At 40.1% G+C, this 14,792-nt stretch overlaps 1 protein-coding gene and 1 non-coding gene across 3 annotated transcripts; both read left to right on the forward strand.

The window, feature by feature from the left end:
* Positions 1–8,473: 8,473 nt before the first annotated feature.
* On the forward strand, positions 8,474–14,409 carry LOC112214744 (major centromere autoantigen B). Of its 2 annotated transcripts, XM_024373732.2 has the most exons (4): positions 8,494–8,627; positions 10,408–10,525; positions 11,971–12,100; positions 12,421–14,409. In XM_024373732.2, the coding sequence occupies exon 4, from the start codon at positions 12,423–12,425 to the stop codon at positions 13,071–13,073; it is 651 nt and encodes a 216-aa protein (XP_024229500.1). In that variant the 5' UTR covers positions 8,494–8,627; positions 10,408–10,525; positions 11,971–12,100; positions 12,421–12,422; the 3' UTR covers positions 13,074–14,409. The 2 variants fall into 2 exon arrangements, with proteins under 2 accessions (XP_024229499.1, XP_024229500.1); XM_024373731.2 differs by lacking the exon at positions 10,408–10,525 and having other exon boundaries at positions 8,474–8,627.
* Positions 14,410–14,639: 230 nt separating this feature from the next.
* On the forward strand, positions 14,640–14,711 carry trnaa-cgc. Its single transcript has one exon. It is a non-coding gene; the product is annotated as a tRNA-Ala (tRNA).
* Positions 14,712–14,792: the final 81 nt, after the last annotated feature.

Raw genomic sequence — 14,792 nt, forward strand, 5'->3', positions numbered from 1 at the left:
GATGGTACAGAACGGCATTGGCAAGATGCAGTAGATGGTATTGAGTACAGTATATACATATGAGATGAGTAATGTAGGGTATGTAAACATATGAAGTGGCATTGTTTAAAGTGGCTAGTGACACATTTTTTACATACATTTTTACATTATTAAAGTGGCTGGGGTTGAGTCAGTATGTTGGCAGCAGCCACTCAATGTTAGTCGTGGCTGTTTAACAGTCTGATGGCCTTGAGATAGAAGCTGTTTTTCAGTCTCTCGGCCCCTACTTTGATGCACCTGTACTGACCTCGCCTTCTGGATGATAGCGGGGTAAGCAGGCAGTGGCTCGGGTGGTTGTTGTCCTTGATGATCTTTATGGCCTTCCTGTAACATCGGGTGGTGTAGGTGTCCTGGAGGGCAGGTAGTCTGCCCCCAGTGATGCGTTGTGCAGACCTCACTACCCTCCTGGAGAGCCTTACGGTTGTGGGCGGAGCAGTTGCCGTACCAGGAGGTGATACAGCCCGACAGGATGCTCTCGATTGTGCATTTGTAAAGGTTTGTGAGTGCTTTTGGTGACAAGACAAATTTCTTCAGCCTCCTGAGGTTGAAGAGGCGCTGCTGCGCCTTCTTCACCACGCTGTCTGTGTGGGTGACCAATTCAGTTTGTCTGTCATGTGTGCGCTGAGGAACTTAAAACGTACTACCCTCTCCACTACTGTCCCGTCAATGTGGATAGGGGGGTGCTCCCTCTGCTGTTTCCTGAAGTCCACGATCATCTCCTTTGTTTTGTTGATGTTGAGTGTGAGGTTATTTTCCTGACACCACACTCTGAGGGCCCTCACCACCTCCCTGTAGGCCGTCTTATCGTTGTTGGTAATCAAGCCTACCACTGTAGTGTCGTCTGCAAACTTGATGATTGAGTTGGAGGCGTGCATGGCCACGCAGTCCTGGGTGAACATGGAGTACAGGAGAGGGCTCAGAACGCATCCTTGGGGGCCCCAGTGTTGAGGATCAGCGATGTGTTTTTGTAATCCACGATTGACTGTAGGCCCTGCCACATACCTCTCGTGTCTGAGCCGTTGAATTGCGACTCTACTTTGTCTCTATACTGATGCTTAGCTTGTTTGATTGCCTTGCGGAGGGAATAGCTACACTGTTTGCATTCGGTCATGTTGATTAAAAGCAGTGGTTCGCGCTTTCAGTTTCGCGCGAATGCTGCCATCAATCCACGGTTTCTGGTTGGGGAATATTTTAATAAATAGTGTGTGGATACAACATCACAGATGCACTTGCTAATAAACTCGCTCACCGAATCAGCATATTCGTCAATGTTGTTGTTTGATGCAATACAGAACATATCCCAGGTCCACGTGATCGAAGAAATCTTGAAGTGTGGAATCAGATTGGTCAGACCAGCATTGAACAGACCTGAGCGCTGGAGCTTCCTGTTTTAGTTTCTGTCTATAGGCAGGGAGCAACAAAATGGAGTCGTGGTCAGCTTTTCCAAAATTAGGGCGGGGGAGGGCCTTATGCATCGCAGAAGTTAGAATAACAATGTTCCAGGGTTTTACCAGTCCTGTTTGCACAATCGATATGCTGATAGAATTTAGGGAGTCTTGTTTAGTCTTGTTAAAATCCTCAGCTACAATGAATGCAGCCTTGGGATATGTGGTTTCCAGTTTACATAGAGTCAAATGAAGTTTGTTCAGGGCCATCGATGTGTCTGCTTGGGGGGGGGAATATATGTGGCTGTGATTATAATCGAAGAGAATTCTCTTGGTAGATAATGTACATAAGGATATATGAATGAGTGATGGTACAGAGCAGCATAGGCATTTGATTGTGAGGAATTCTAAGTCAGGTGAACAGAAGGACTTGAGTTCCTGTATGTTGTTATGATCACATAAGGCATAACATCCCCTCGATTCCCATGATTTCTTCTTACCAGAAAGATGCTTGTTTCTGTTGGCGCTTTGATGCGTGATGGCAGCGGTGAACAGGCAGTGGCCGGTGGTTGATGTCTTGCCATGAAGAAACCAGCTGGCTGTACCGACTCCGATAGCGTGTCTCGAGTGAGCCATGTTTCCGTGACCAGGCGGTGAAGAACGTTACAGTCTCTTATGTCTCTCTGGAATGCTACCCTTGCTCGGATTTCATCTACCTTGTTGTCAAGAGACTGGACATTGGCGAGTAGTATGCTTGAGTTCGGGAGCGGTGCGCGTGAAGAAACCAGCTGGCTGATGTGCCATGTTTCCCGAACGTTACAGTCTCTTATCTCCGGAGCCTGACCAGAAGACCGCTTCTTCTGCCCCTTTTACGGCATCGTTGTTTTGGTTCGCCTGCTGGGATCCGATCCATTGTCCTGGGTGGTAGGCAAAACAGAGGATCCACTTCGGGAAAGTGTTATTCCTGGTCGTAATGTTGGTGAGTTGACGTTGCTCTTATATCCAATAGTTCCTCCCGACTGTATGTAATAAAACCTAAGATTACCTGGGGTAACAATGTAAGAAATAACACGTCAAAAAACAAAATACTGCGTAGTTTCCTAGGAATGCAAAGCGAGGCGGCCATCTCTGTCGGCTCCGGAAGTTGACTTTGCACATATAGTATGTTAATTGGTGGGTTCCTTTAGTGACATCAACCCTCCATGGTTGTACAAATCAATTCCATAGAATATTTTCTTGTGTCTATTTTCAAAGGATAAAGCTAAGAGCTGTTGTGGAAATTATTACACAGGGACACTCGAAGTCAATCTTAAATGAATCATTCTTTTTTGTCAGCAAGCTGGAGAGGTCACGGTCAAACTTAGATGCATAAAGTACCGGTCTGAAGTGAGTTGTTCTAACGGGGCAGTCCCGTTAGTTCCCTTATATACTGACAAGTTATATTTGCATGATGTAGCTTATTCATCATTCATAATTAATGTTTGCTTCATTCATGTGACGACCAAATACTGGGTCATGCATGTGACAGACCAATACCTCACAAGGCTTCTTCTCTCTAAGCTGAGACCTTGAAACTGAGATATCCCTTTCTCTAAACAAGGTTCTAGGGGTACTGCCAAATTACACATACTGACAGTGAGGATTCGTTCAATCAGTCACTTGCATGAACACAGAAATTGGTTATTAGAAAAGCACAAACATTCACATTTCCATAACATTCCATCCTCTTATCACTTATCACGTGTGATGATAATCATTACATTTTAATGTAAGCATTTAGATTATAGCTTCTATATCATAATATTCTATACTCATATTAAAGTTAGGGAAATCAATGCAGAAAAAAACAGGCACTTCATAATTTCAAGCCCTTCATTTTGGGTTGATCAATCTAATTAATGGTAATACAATTTTTTTATTTTACCTTTATTTAACTAGGCAAGTCAGTTAAGAACAAATTCTTATTTACAACGAATGCCTAGGAACAGTGGGTTAACTGCCTTGTTTAGGGGTAGAATTATATATTTTTTTAACCTTGTCAGCTCTGGGATTCGATCTAGCAACCTTTCAAACAGGGATTCCAACCAAGTTGCAGTCGTCCACTCTGGTTGTGGGGAATTATTCTTAGCAACAGCGGCAATGTATTCGGCGAGATCAGTCATATTAGAAGAGTGATCTGGGACAAAGGTACAACATTCATCGCCATTGTTTGCACAAGTGTCCCCTTTACCTGCCAAAAGATAGTTAAGAACCTCTCTGTTTTGCAGAGCCAATTTACGCAATTCTTTTAGCATTGCTAATTTTCTCTATATCTCTAGAGATCTCCCGAATTTGGCCTAGAGCACATTCATATTAACTTTCACAGAGAAGAGAGAGAACACATGTTATAACAGTTTCACACCAACCTTGATAAGAATGGGATTGGGGCAAGGTTAGCCCAAGCTACAATCTAGTGGCTCTCCTCACAATTTAGGGGCATAGCTCTGTCTCTAGAAGCCTCTCCTTTCCATGTCATAATTATAAATATTGATAAATTATCCAACCCAAATTTAGAATGACAGTCCTTAGTGCTTCACGTTGGTTCTATCACGTAAATTTAAGACCCTCATCAATAAATCAAACAGAGTTTTAACGACTAACAAATATTAATTAACAGGTGGGTTGTGTGTTGGTGCTGGCATGTATATAGTAAAAATCGTAGGGTAAAAACAAACAAAATGGCCAGGCCTTACTTAATTTGGGAGCTCCCTTAACAGCTGGATCCGGGTACCTTTAACTGCTCTCCTAAGGCACTTGCCTTGGGCATCCTTTCAAAGGGAGAGATACAGAATCATTGATAAACATAGAAAAAAAACTTGATATACACATCAGATGATACAGTGTCCCGTCAAGCTGAATAGGCACCTTCTAAAGTAAACAAAGCCAGAGTCCCTCTCTTGTAATCATTGTCATTTCGACCTGTTGCGTTGACATACAATTCTGTACAAACTATCCCTGGGACATAAACTTAGTCTCAATATAAAACCTGTTGTTTAACAAATCTGCTAGGACCTTCAAAAAGTTGGTGCTGGCTTATCAGCTCAATATTCGGTACTAAAAACATTTACTTGGATCTACTTCTTCTGGACACAGTTCCACGTAATGGAAACATATTGTTGTTTTAGATGACATTACCTTCTTACTTTAATCCCTGGTGCTACCCATACTATAGAATTGAGTAATACATTGTCAAAAACGTGTCTTATTCAATTATTCATACCTCTGTCCCAAATTTCCCATCGTGTCTTGTACAGCCTGTTTGAATTCAGTGTGTACTGGCAGCTATTGTTCCACAGGAAGCTGATCTCTAACCCAAACAACAGATTACTTAAACACAAGAGCAATGGACCAGGCCTTGAAGAGTGAGCCTGGTCCAATGCTCAATCCCTTTGTCTTACTACTTGAAATTACTCAGATATTATGTTATTGGAGTGCTATCTGAAAGCCAATTACTATTCACTTTGTTACTTTCACTAGTCTCCATATCTGTTTCCTTCTTTCCCAATAGGAAGACCTTCTCAATCACTTTGTTAATACACACAGATCACTCTCAAACAACATTCTGTTTTCTCCCCTATTGCAAGGTTTAAAACAAAACAAACATGATAACCTTCTCCATATTGGAAGGCATTGATTTCATTTTAGTCTAACCTAACAATGTTAGTCTATATATTTATTTCAATTTTCTGTTGGATATTCACTTTCTGCTTCACACTTATTAAATGTCTATTTTAAGCTTCATATGTAATATGCCAAATGTATAAAATACATTGGTCAATTTAGAAGGGGAGAGATAGGCAGTGCTAGCCTAGTTATAATAACTGTTTATCAGTTCACTGTCATTGGAATGTTCTATCCATAAGGTTTCTGGCACTTGAGACAAAATAGACTGGGAGGCAGTGTCAGACCCCCAGTCATCCTGGGGGACTGGTTCAATTTGCCTGCTTACTCATTGGTTTAATATCTCATCGTTTGGGATATCAACAAAAACTCCATCAGAGGTACAATCAATTGTAGCCTTAAGTTTAGTTAACAGAAAATCATGTTCAACATTCATTGGTTCTATTTATAGTTTAAATTGTTAGGGGTAAGTCAAGTCCCATACAATGCTTTAACCTTATCATACCTCAGATTATCCATAAAGGGATCACTCTGAACATTTCTCATAATACCTTTGACACAACTTACATAGTCTACATGTGGGTGTGCAAATTGTATATCTTTTTTTTTCTATTGTTACATCTCTAGTAACCCATTATGCTCAATATTATGTTACTTTATCTCTAAAGTTTCAATCTCTTATTATCCAAATGTCAATCAGCTATTTATCCATATTTCTTAATATCCACATTTCAATCAATCTTATTATTCAAATTTCAATCAGCTTAGTTTGTCATATCTCACAATCACGCAACTTTCACATCGACTTTCACTTTCACAAAATCACTCCCTAAAAACAAAATCCTATGGAACAATCCTTGGATTGCTTTTCAGAATGCACATTGGTCCACATGGACAACTAGGTGAAGGATGTTTTGAACTAACAAAAAGAGTTCTACAAGCAGTTGTTACAAAAATAACAAAATAGCTTGAAGTGTTTTGTCCAAATATAGGTGGAGTCAACTAATAAAAGAATGTATGACCTGACCAGAGAGGTCCAGGACCTGAAGAACAGTTTGCAGTTCTCCCAGTGTCTGCTTGATGAGTTTAAACAGGAGAACGGCAAGATGACAGCAATCTGTAAATCATTGAGAGAGGACATCAATTCTGTGTATGAATCCATGATAACAATGACGGATAAATCAAATTATCTCGAGGGACAATCAAGACGGAACAACATGGTTGTGGACGGAATTGCAGAATCTCCACGAGACATGGAGGGAGTCTGATGACAAAGTGAGGGAAGTGATCTCAGAGAAATTGAAGATGGACCAGCGGAAGATTGAGGTGGAGCGCACCAACAGAACTGGAAATCCCACCACCGGTCCAGGTGACATGCCCAGGCCGAGGTTGCTGTTCTGGAAGGTAGCTGTTCTAGAAAGAGCCAAGAACTTGAGAGGAATGTACATCTTCCTCAACAAGGACTATCCTGAAGCTGTGCGCCAGAAGAGAAAATACCTTACCCCAGCCATGAAAGCTGCCAGAGCGAGTGTGGACATTGCTTACATCCGCTATGACAGGCTCATTGTCCACCCTCCCTCCTAAAAATGCCTGGAAGGGATGAGAGAACCAAGACTATGGATTCATAGCTTTAACCTCACAGCACACACCACACTTTCGAACACCAACTGATTAATGGATTGCAGAATGTATATTTTTGTCTCTTGCTTTCTCTGATAAGCTACCCAGGAAAGGGCTGAAAATAGCCCATATTAATATATGTAGCCTAAGAAATAAGGTTAATGAAATCAATAACTTGCTGACATCAGATAACATTCATCTATTAGCCATTTCTGAGACTCACTTAGATAATTAATTTGATGATACAATACAAGGATATAACATCTATAGAAGAGGCAGAAATGCTTATGGGAAGTGTTGCTGTATATATTCAGAGCCATATCCCTGTAATGCTTAGAGAAGCTCATATGTCAAGTGTTATTGAAGTGTTGTGGTTTCAGGTTCACTTGGCCCATCTAAAGCCTTTTCTTTTGGGGTGTTGCTATAGGCCAACAAGTGCTAACAGTCAGTATCTAAATAATATGTGTGAAATGCTTGATAGTGTATGTGAGGTAAACAGAGAGGTCTACTTTCTTGGGGACCTGAATATTGACTGGTTTTCATCAAGCTGTCCGCTCAAGAGGAACCTTCTTACTGTAACCAGTGCCTGTAATCTGGTTCAGGTTATTAGTCAACCTACCAGGGTGTTTACCAACACTACAGGAACAAGATCATCCACATGTATCGATCACATTTTTAGAACTTTGTTCTAAAGCTGTATCCATACCCATTGGATGCAGTGATCACAATATTGTGGCTATATCCAGGAAAGCCTAAGTTCCAAAAACTGTGCCTAAAATTGTGTATAAGGGATCATACAAAAGATTTTGCTGTAGATGATGTAAAAAATATTTGTTGGCAAGTCAGTTAAGAACAAGTTCTTATTTACAATGATGGCCTACAAAGGAACAGTGCTTTGTTCAGGGACAGGATGACAGATTTTTAAACCTTGTCAGCTCAGTGATTCGATCCAGCAACCTTTAATTTACTGGCCCAACACTCTAACCACTAGGCTACATATCGCCCTAAAATGAATAAGGAGCATCCAGATGCTGCACTTCATGAATTTATGAAATAGCTTTTTCCAATTATTGATAAACATGCACCTGTTAAGAAGCTGACTGTTTGAACTGTTCAGGCTCAGTGGATTGATGAGGAATCGAAAAACGTTACGGTTGAAAGAGATGAGGCAAAAGGAGTGGCTAATAAGTCTGGCTGCACATCTGATCCTCATGTAGCTACCCTGCACACCAGCTGCCAAACCTTCAATCTGCACTACAGCTAAAGTACACAGAACACTACAGCTTCCTCTTTCTATGTATATTTGGGTGGACACTTGACTTTCTTATCACCCCTTGCAACATTTCTCCTTCACCCTGCTTGAGTTAGTGGGTTGGTTTATCTATCAATCTATCAAAGTCTCTCTGTCACTCTCTCTCTCTGTCTTTCTCTCTCTGTCTCAGTACATTGTTGTAATGATGTGCAAACAGTTAAAGTACGAAAGGGAAAATAAATAAACATAAATATAAGTTGTATTTACAATGGTGTTTGTTCTTCACTGTTTGCCCTTTTCTTGTGGCAACGGGTCACACATCTTGCTGATGTGATGGCACTCTGTGGTATTTCACCCAATAGATATGGGAGTTTATCAAAATTGTATTTGTTTTCGAATTCTTTGTGGATCTGTGTAATCTGAGGGAAATACGTGTCTCTAATATGGTCACACATTCGGCAGGAGGTTCTCTCTCTCTCTCTCTCTGTCTCTCTGTGTTTCTCTCTCTCCGCCCACATTATATCCCCTCTCGCTCTATTTCTTACACGTCTATCTTTAAGTTTCTGTATCCCCATCTCTTGTTAAAAAAGTGCCACCACTAACACCTGCCTCGTTGGGTCTGTCTCTCTTGAAACCATCATTCAGACTGTTCATTTTATAGCAACACATTGGTGAGTTTACTTTTTTTTTTTTAAATCAATCATAATTCATCAAATCGCCCCTATGTTTAGCATTTTATGGCGTGGATCTGTTTGAACATTTTCTCTCAACTTCCTATGTGTGACCATCTTGTCACGGCTCTTTCCACTCTCTGTATGTCCATCCTTCAGCTTCCCACTCTCCACTGAATCTCTCCCTCCACATCTCCTCCTCACTTTTCTTCCACCACTGTTTCTCTCCTTCCACTGTGTTTTTATTCAGTCTTTTTAGGACTTTTACATATTTCCACCCCTTTTCTTTTTTTTGTGTGTGACCATGGTGTATTTAGTTTCAGAACTGTTAGAAGAATCTTAGTTTATGTAGTTCAGTCCTTGAGCTGTTCTTGTCTATTGAGGTTTTGTATTATATCATGTTTTATTACTTGTGTGGAGCCCAGGAAGTGTAGCTGCACCTTCAGCAACAGCTAATGGGTATCTGAATAAAATGCCAATAACAATCTACAAAATGAAATAATTGCATTGGGGGTGAAGGGTGTGGTTAATGGTTACATATCAAGTGGGCCTTTGCTTAAAACATTTATGTTATCTGTGCTAATGCTGCATAAGTGCTATGCATATAAACAGAGTATGTAAACAGCACATCCCTCAGTGAGATCCTTATTAAAGATCCTTATTAAATCAGTGTGCCACCCCAATACAGCTACCTTTACAAAGGCAGTCTAATTCTAATATTTCTCCTACTAATTGGTCTTTTGACCAATCACATCAGCTCTGAAAAAGATCTGATGTGAAAAGATCTACTGTGGTTGTTCAAAAGACCAATTAGTGGAAAAAAGGTCAGAATTGGCTGCCTGTCTAAACACAGCCTACTGTACCCTGCCTGCCTGCATCACATGAAAATGTGTAATGGGAAATGTTCAGATATGCCTTCAACTTATTGGCTGGTTGGTCATATGCATAAATGTAAAGGCATTGTAGGATGTAGAAAGAGAGAGAAAACATTGCTTAACATATTTTGCATAATCAAGTTGGCAATCTAGGATTAACTATGCCTTGTTGATAACTTTAATCTGATGAGCAGAATGTCACATTTGTACGTCATATGAAACAACAAGTCCACATACTCTACCGTTCCAAAGTTTGGTGTCACTGAGAAATGTCTTTGCTTTTGAAAGAAAAAAAGCACATTTTTATCCATTAAAATAACATCAAAATGATCAGAAATACAGTGTAGACATTGATAATGTTGTAAATGACTATTGTAGCTGGAAATTGTAGTTTTTTTTGTGGAATATCTACATAAGCGTACAGAGGGCCATTATCAGCAACCATCACTCCTGTGTTTAAATGGCACATTGTGTTAGCTAATCCAAGTTTATCATTTTAAAAGGCTAATTGATCATTAGAAAACCCTTTTGCAATTATGTTAGCACAGCTGAAAACTGTTGTGCTGTTTAAAGAAGCAATAAAACTGGCCTTCTTTAGACTAGTTGAGTATCTGGAGCCAGAAATGGCCAGAAATGGCCAGAAACATAGGACTTTCTTCTGAAACTCGTCAGTCTATTCTGGTTCTGAGAAATGCAAGAGGACAAGTACATTAGAATGTTTAGTTTGAGAAACCAACGCTTCACAAGTCCTCAACTGGCAGCTTCATTAAATAGTACCCGCAAAACACCAGTCTCAACGTCAACAGTGAAGAGGCAAGTCCGGGATGCTGGCCTTCTAGGCAGAGTTCCTCTGTCCAGTGTATGTGTTCTTTTGCCCATCTTAATCTTTTCTTTTTATTGGCCAGTGAGATATGGCTTTTTCTTTGCAACTCTGCCTTGAACAAGAACAAGAATAAGGGTTTTGTAACGAATCTCTTCGTCGTCTGAGGAGGAGTAGGAAGGATCAGACCCATATGCAGCGTGGTAAGTGTCCATGTTAATTTATTAGACTGAACATGAAACAGTTCTGTAAGGTGACATACACTAAACAGAAAACAACTACCCACAAATCATAGTGGGAACACAGGCTACCTAAGTATGGTTCTCAATCAGAGACAACGATTGACAGCTGCCTCTGATTGGGAACCATACCAGGCCAAAAGCAGAAATACAAAACCTAGAACAAAAAAATTGAATGCCCACCCCAACTCACGCCCTGACCAAACTAAAACAGAGACATAAAAAAGGAACTAAGGTCAGGACGTGACAGGTTTTCTAATACTCAATTAGACTTTTAAAATTAGCTAACACAACGTGCCATTGGAGCACAGGAGTGCTGGTAATGGGCCTCTGTACGCCTATGGAGAAATTCCATTAAAAATCAGCCGTTTCCAGTCATTTACAACATTAACAATGTCTACACTGTATTTCTGAAAAATTTGATGTTATTTTAATGGACAAAAAAATGCTTTTCTTTCAAAAACAAGGACATTTCTAAGTGACCCCAAACGTTTGAAAGGTTGTGTACATGAATCCCAATGCATTCCTGTCTGAACCAGAACTATAAATGAATCTTTACTCAATATGTCAGCTATCGACACAGATTTGGGGAAACCACAGGTGCACTTATTTTAAAATTAATTTGTCGGCTCTGACAGGCATCCATATTTATCTATACAAGCATCCATATTCATCTATATAACCGTTTCCAATTGACTGTTATAATTATTCAACTAGAAGTGAGCAAGACCGAAGGGAGAGAAAGCATCTGCTGGCTTCCTGTTAGTGAGTCACACAGGCAGAATCAGGGGGAGAATCTCAATTGCATACTCCCCACGTCCTCTCTCCGCTCTCCTCGCCTCCTTCTCAAAACCCATTGGATGAGAAAAACAGAGGTCCCACCCCTCTGACCTTCTCCTCCAATGGGTTTTGAGAAGAAGGCGAGGAGACAGGAGTGAGGACGCAAAGAGTATGCAATTGAGATTCTCCCATTGCCGCCGCCTCATACTCACTTCCTGTGTTTGGGTGGTGTGACGTGCTGTATCTGCAGGGACAGTACAGCACAATGAAACAATAGCATGGCACATCAATCACCATGACACCACAACTGTCAGAACCATTCACAACCGGTCAATGTGACAGTTTCTGATTACAATAATCATATTATTATTCATGGTCAGGTTTTAGTCTACATTTAAAACCAGCCATACTTTATCCTGTAAAATGTTTTTTTCGAGAGTCCACCTTTCCGCCACAAACATTTCTATTTCAGGTGTAAATATCTGTATATATATTTTTTAAATGCTGCATGGATATTGTAATTGGGAGGTGAAATGTTTTGCTTGTCAGGAGGTATAATGAACACTACTTAATTATACTGCAAACATTTTCGGCAGTAGGTAGCTAATGTTACTATATTTTCTTTACAGATCCAGTCATTAATAAATCAATGTATGGATCACCTCCAATTGAAAGGAAATAAACTGGATCTCCACCGCAGCAGTTTTACCTTGGATTGAGCAAAGATTTCTTCAACTTTTCTGAGAACTATTTGAAGAGGTACGTTGCGACATCAAATCTATCTGATCCTGCTAACCCCAATAATAATGGATTTATGGTTTTGTTCTAATAAGAGGCCAAACATGACTGGATTTGAACAGCTTTAGAATAAGAGACTTGTATTTTGTGACTGTCACAGTTGGGGTCAATTCCATTTCAATTCAGTCTGACAATTGAAATGTAATTTTTATAGTGCAGATGAGGCCAACCAATCACTTCAGGATCTGAATCAGAGATACTGTACATGCCTTTAGATCCAACCCAATGTCCCTGTCAAATGTCAGTTTAAACAGTTTTTCCAATGTTACTCTCCCTTGTAGGCATGACTAATTCCGATCCAGAAATGAAAGACCAAACCACATCCTCCTTTGTCGTCTTGACTGTCTTCTTCATCCTGGTCACCCTCGTTGTCGTCCTGGTCGTCCTGTACATGTGGCTAAACCGCCAGACTAATGGCCAGTACACAGTCCACCAACTGGTCCTTGGGGAGGGTGGGGCCAGGGACCGGGTGAGGGGTGGGGTCCAAGTCCTAGAGGTGTGGTTCAGGCGTCGCCTTTGGCCTCTCAGTGAGGATGAGGAGACTGTAGGAGAGGAGGAACAGAGAGACAAAGAGGAGGATGTAGAGAGAGTGAGTGAGGGAGGGGAAAGCAAGGGGGAGGGGAAGAAGGAGGAGGGGGATGAGAGGGAGGGCCGAGTGGATGACTCTTCGGATGAGTACTCCAGTGAGGAGGACTGTGGCCTGACGGAGAGTGTGAAGGTCATGGACGAGAAGAAGGAGAGGAGAGAGTGTGAGGGGAAGCGAGAGGAGAATATGGAAGAAAATGGGGATAGCAAAGGTGATGAGGGAGCAGTGGGAGGAGAAGAAAGTGGACAGGGAGGTTTGCTGATACACCTGCATCAGTCCTCTGGTAGTGCTATCTGGTCTGAAGATTATGAGGGAGGCAAAGACAACAATCATGTGACTGCATTGTGAGGAAAGGATCAGAAAGGGGAAAGAGTTCCATTAATACATTTTTGTACAGTAATAGCGCTTGACAGAACATTGGCTACTTGTCATCATCACCATCATTGTCATAATTGTCATAATTGTAAACCTTACAAACCAGTGTTATAACAATCAAGGCAGAAAACAACAGAGTGTACTAAATCAATCCAATCATCAAAGTGACTGACAAGAGCAACAATTGCAGCTTGAATACATGAAGCTATATAAATGTATTTTAGATATAAAATATAATTTTTAAACGGTATCAAAGTTTCATGGGTTTCAAAGTTTTGGGGTTTGCACTGTTGCTATGAGATAATTTGTATTGTAAATATTTGTGTTCTGTATATTTTATGAATTTAATAGCTATTTAGATCCTTCTTCCTGGAGATCTACTGTCCTGTAGGTTTTCAGTCTAATCCTAATTTAGCATATCTGATTCAGCTAGTTAAGGTATTGTTGAGCAGCTAATTCGTAGAATCAGGTCTGTTAAATTAGGGTTGGACTGAAAACCCACAGGAAGGTAGATCTCCAGGAAGAGGGTTGTGCAGCCCTGGCCTATGGCTTGACTTTGTGCTATACTGTTTCATGTCTTATGTGCATGATGTTTATTTCCAGAGTGACAATTTTATACTTTTTATTATCTGATACAACTTAAAGGCCCAGTGCAGTCAAAATTATGTTTTGTCTCATGTTGTACAGCAACTCATGGAACAAACACTGTAAAAGTGTGAAAAGATTTGATCAGTGTTATTCCTGATAGTTGCTGGTGGAAAATACAATCTACACAGGGCCTTTACATTTTTATTTTTGATGAGAGACTGTTACAGAGGAGTGTAAATGTTTTTTAAGGCTGGAACATGTTGTTGAATCGTATTGTTGTATGTTGTAATTCTGTAATGTATTGATTGTTGTTGCCTTTTTGGCCAGGTCTCCATTGAAAAAGAGGGTCTTAATGTGCTTTTCCTGGTTAAATGAAGGTTAAGAACATTTTTTTAAATCAGCAGGTTTGCATGGCATTCCCCTCCCACTCAGACCACTTCCTGACAGTCCTAGCAAAATTCTTGCCTGAGAATTTTTTGTTGTTGCAAAAAGGCTATTGTTGTCCATTTTAATGAAAAACTATTATAGTAAGGTTCTTAATTGTTACCCAGAAGTAATTTGATATTGATATAAAAACGGTTGCATGAGGCTTTTAAGTGTTTGCGCTGATGTGATTATATTGTCTGTTTCCTTTTCTTAAAACTGCATTGTTGGTTAAGGGCTTGTAAGCAAGCAATTCACTGTTGTATTCGGCGCATGTGATAAATAATATTTGATTTGATTTAATTTGATTGATAGTTTTTTGTTGAAATAAAAAAAATATTTTCTAAATGATTATTATTTAAGTGTGTTTTTCAAAAAAATTAATGTAAGTATTCTAAAAAGTATAGGCCATAATACTTATACTTTTTAAAGTCATAAATATAATTTTAGTGAAAAATGTATACAAGCTATTATTTTATGAGATTTACTACTTTAATAACCCTTTTTGCAACTTTCTTCGTAGCCAATGGGGATGTAGCTCAGTGGTAGAGCGCATGCTTCGCATGTATGAGGCCCCGGGTTCAATCCCCGGCATCTCCATGTTTTTACCTATTGTCTACCCAAGAAATTCATTACAACACAAGCTGATAATTTGGAGTTAAACTCATAATAACACATTTA

The sequence above is a fragment of the Oncorhynchus tshawytscha genome, linkage group LG15 (genome assembly GCF_018296145.1).
Source record: "Oncorhynchus tshawytscha isolate Ot180627B linkage group LG15, Otsh_v2.0, whole genome shotgun sequence".
Classification (NCBI taxonomy): Eukaryota; Metazoa; Chordata; class Actinopteri; order Salmoniformes; family Salmonidae; genus Oncorhynchus; species Oncorhynchus tshawytscha.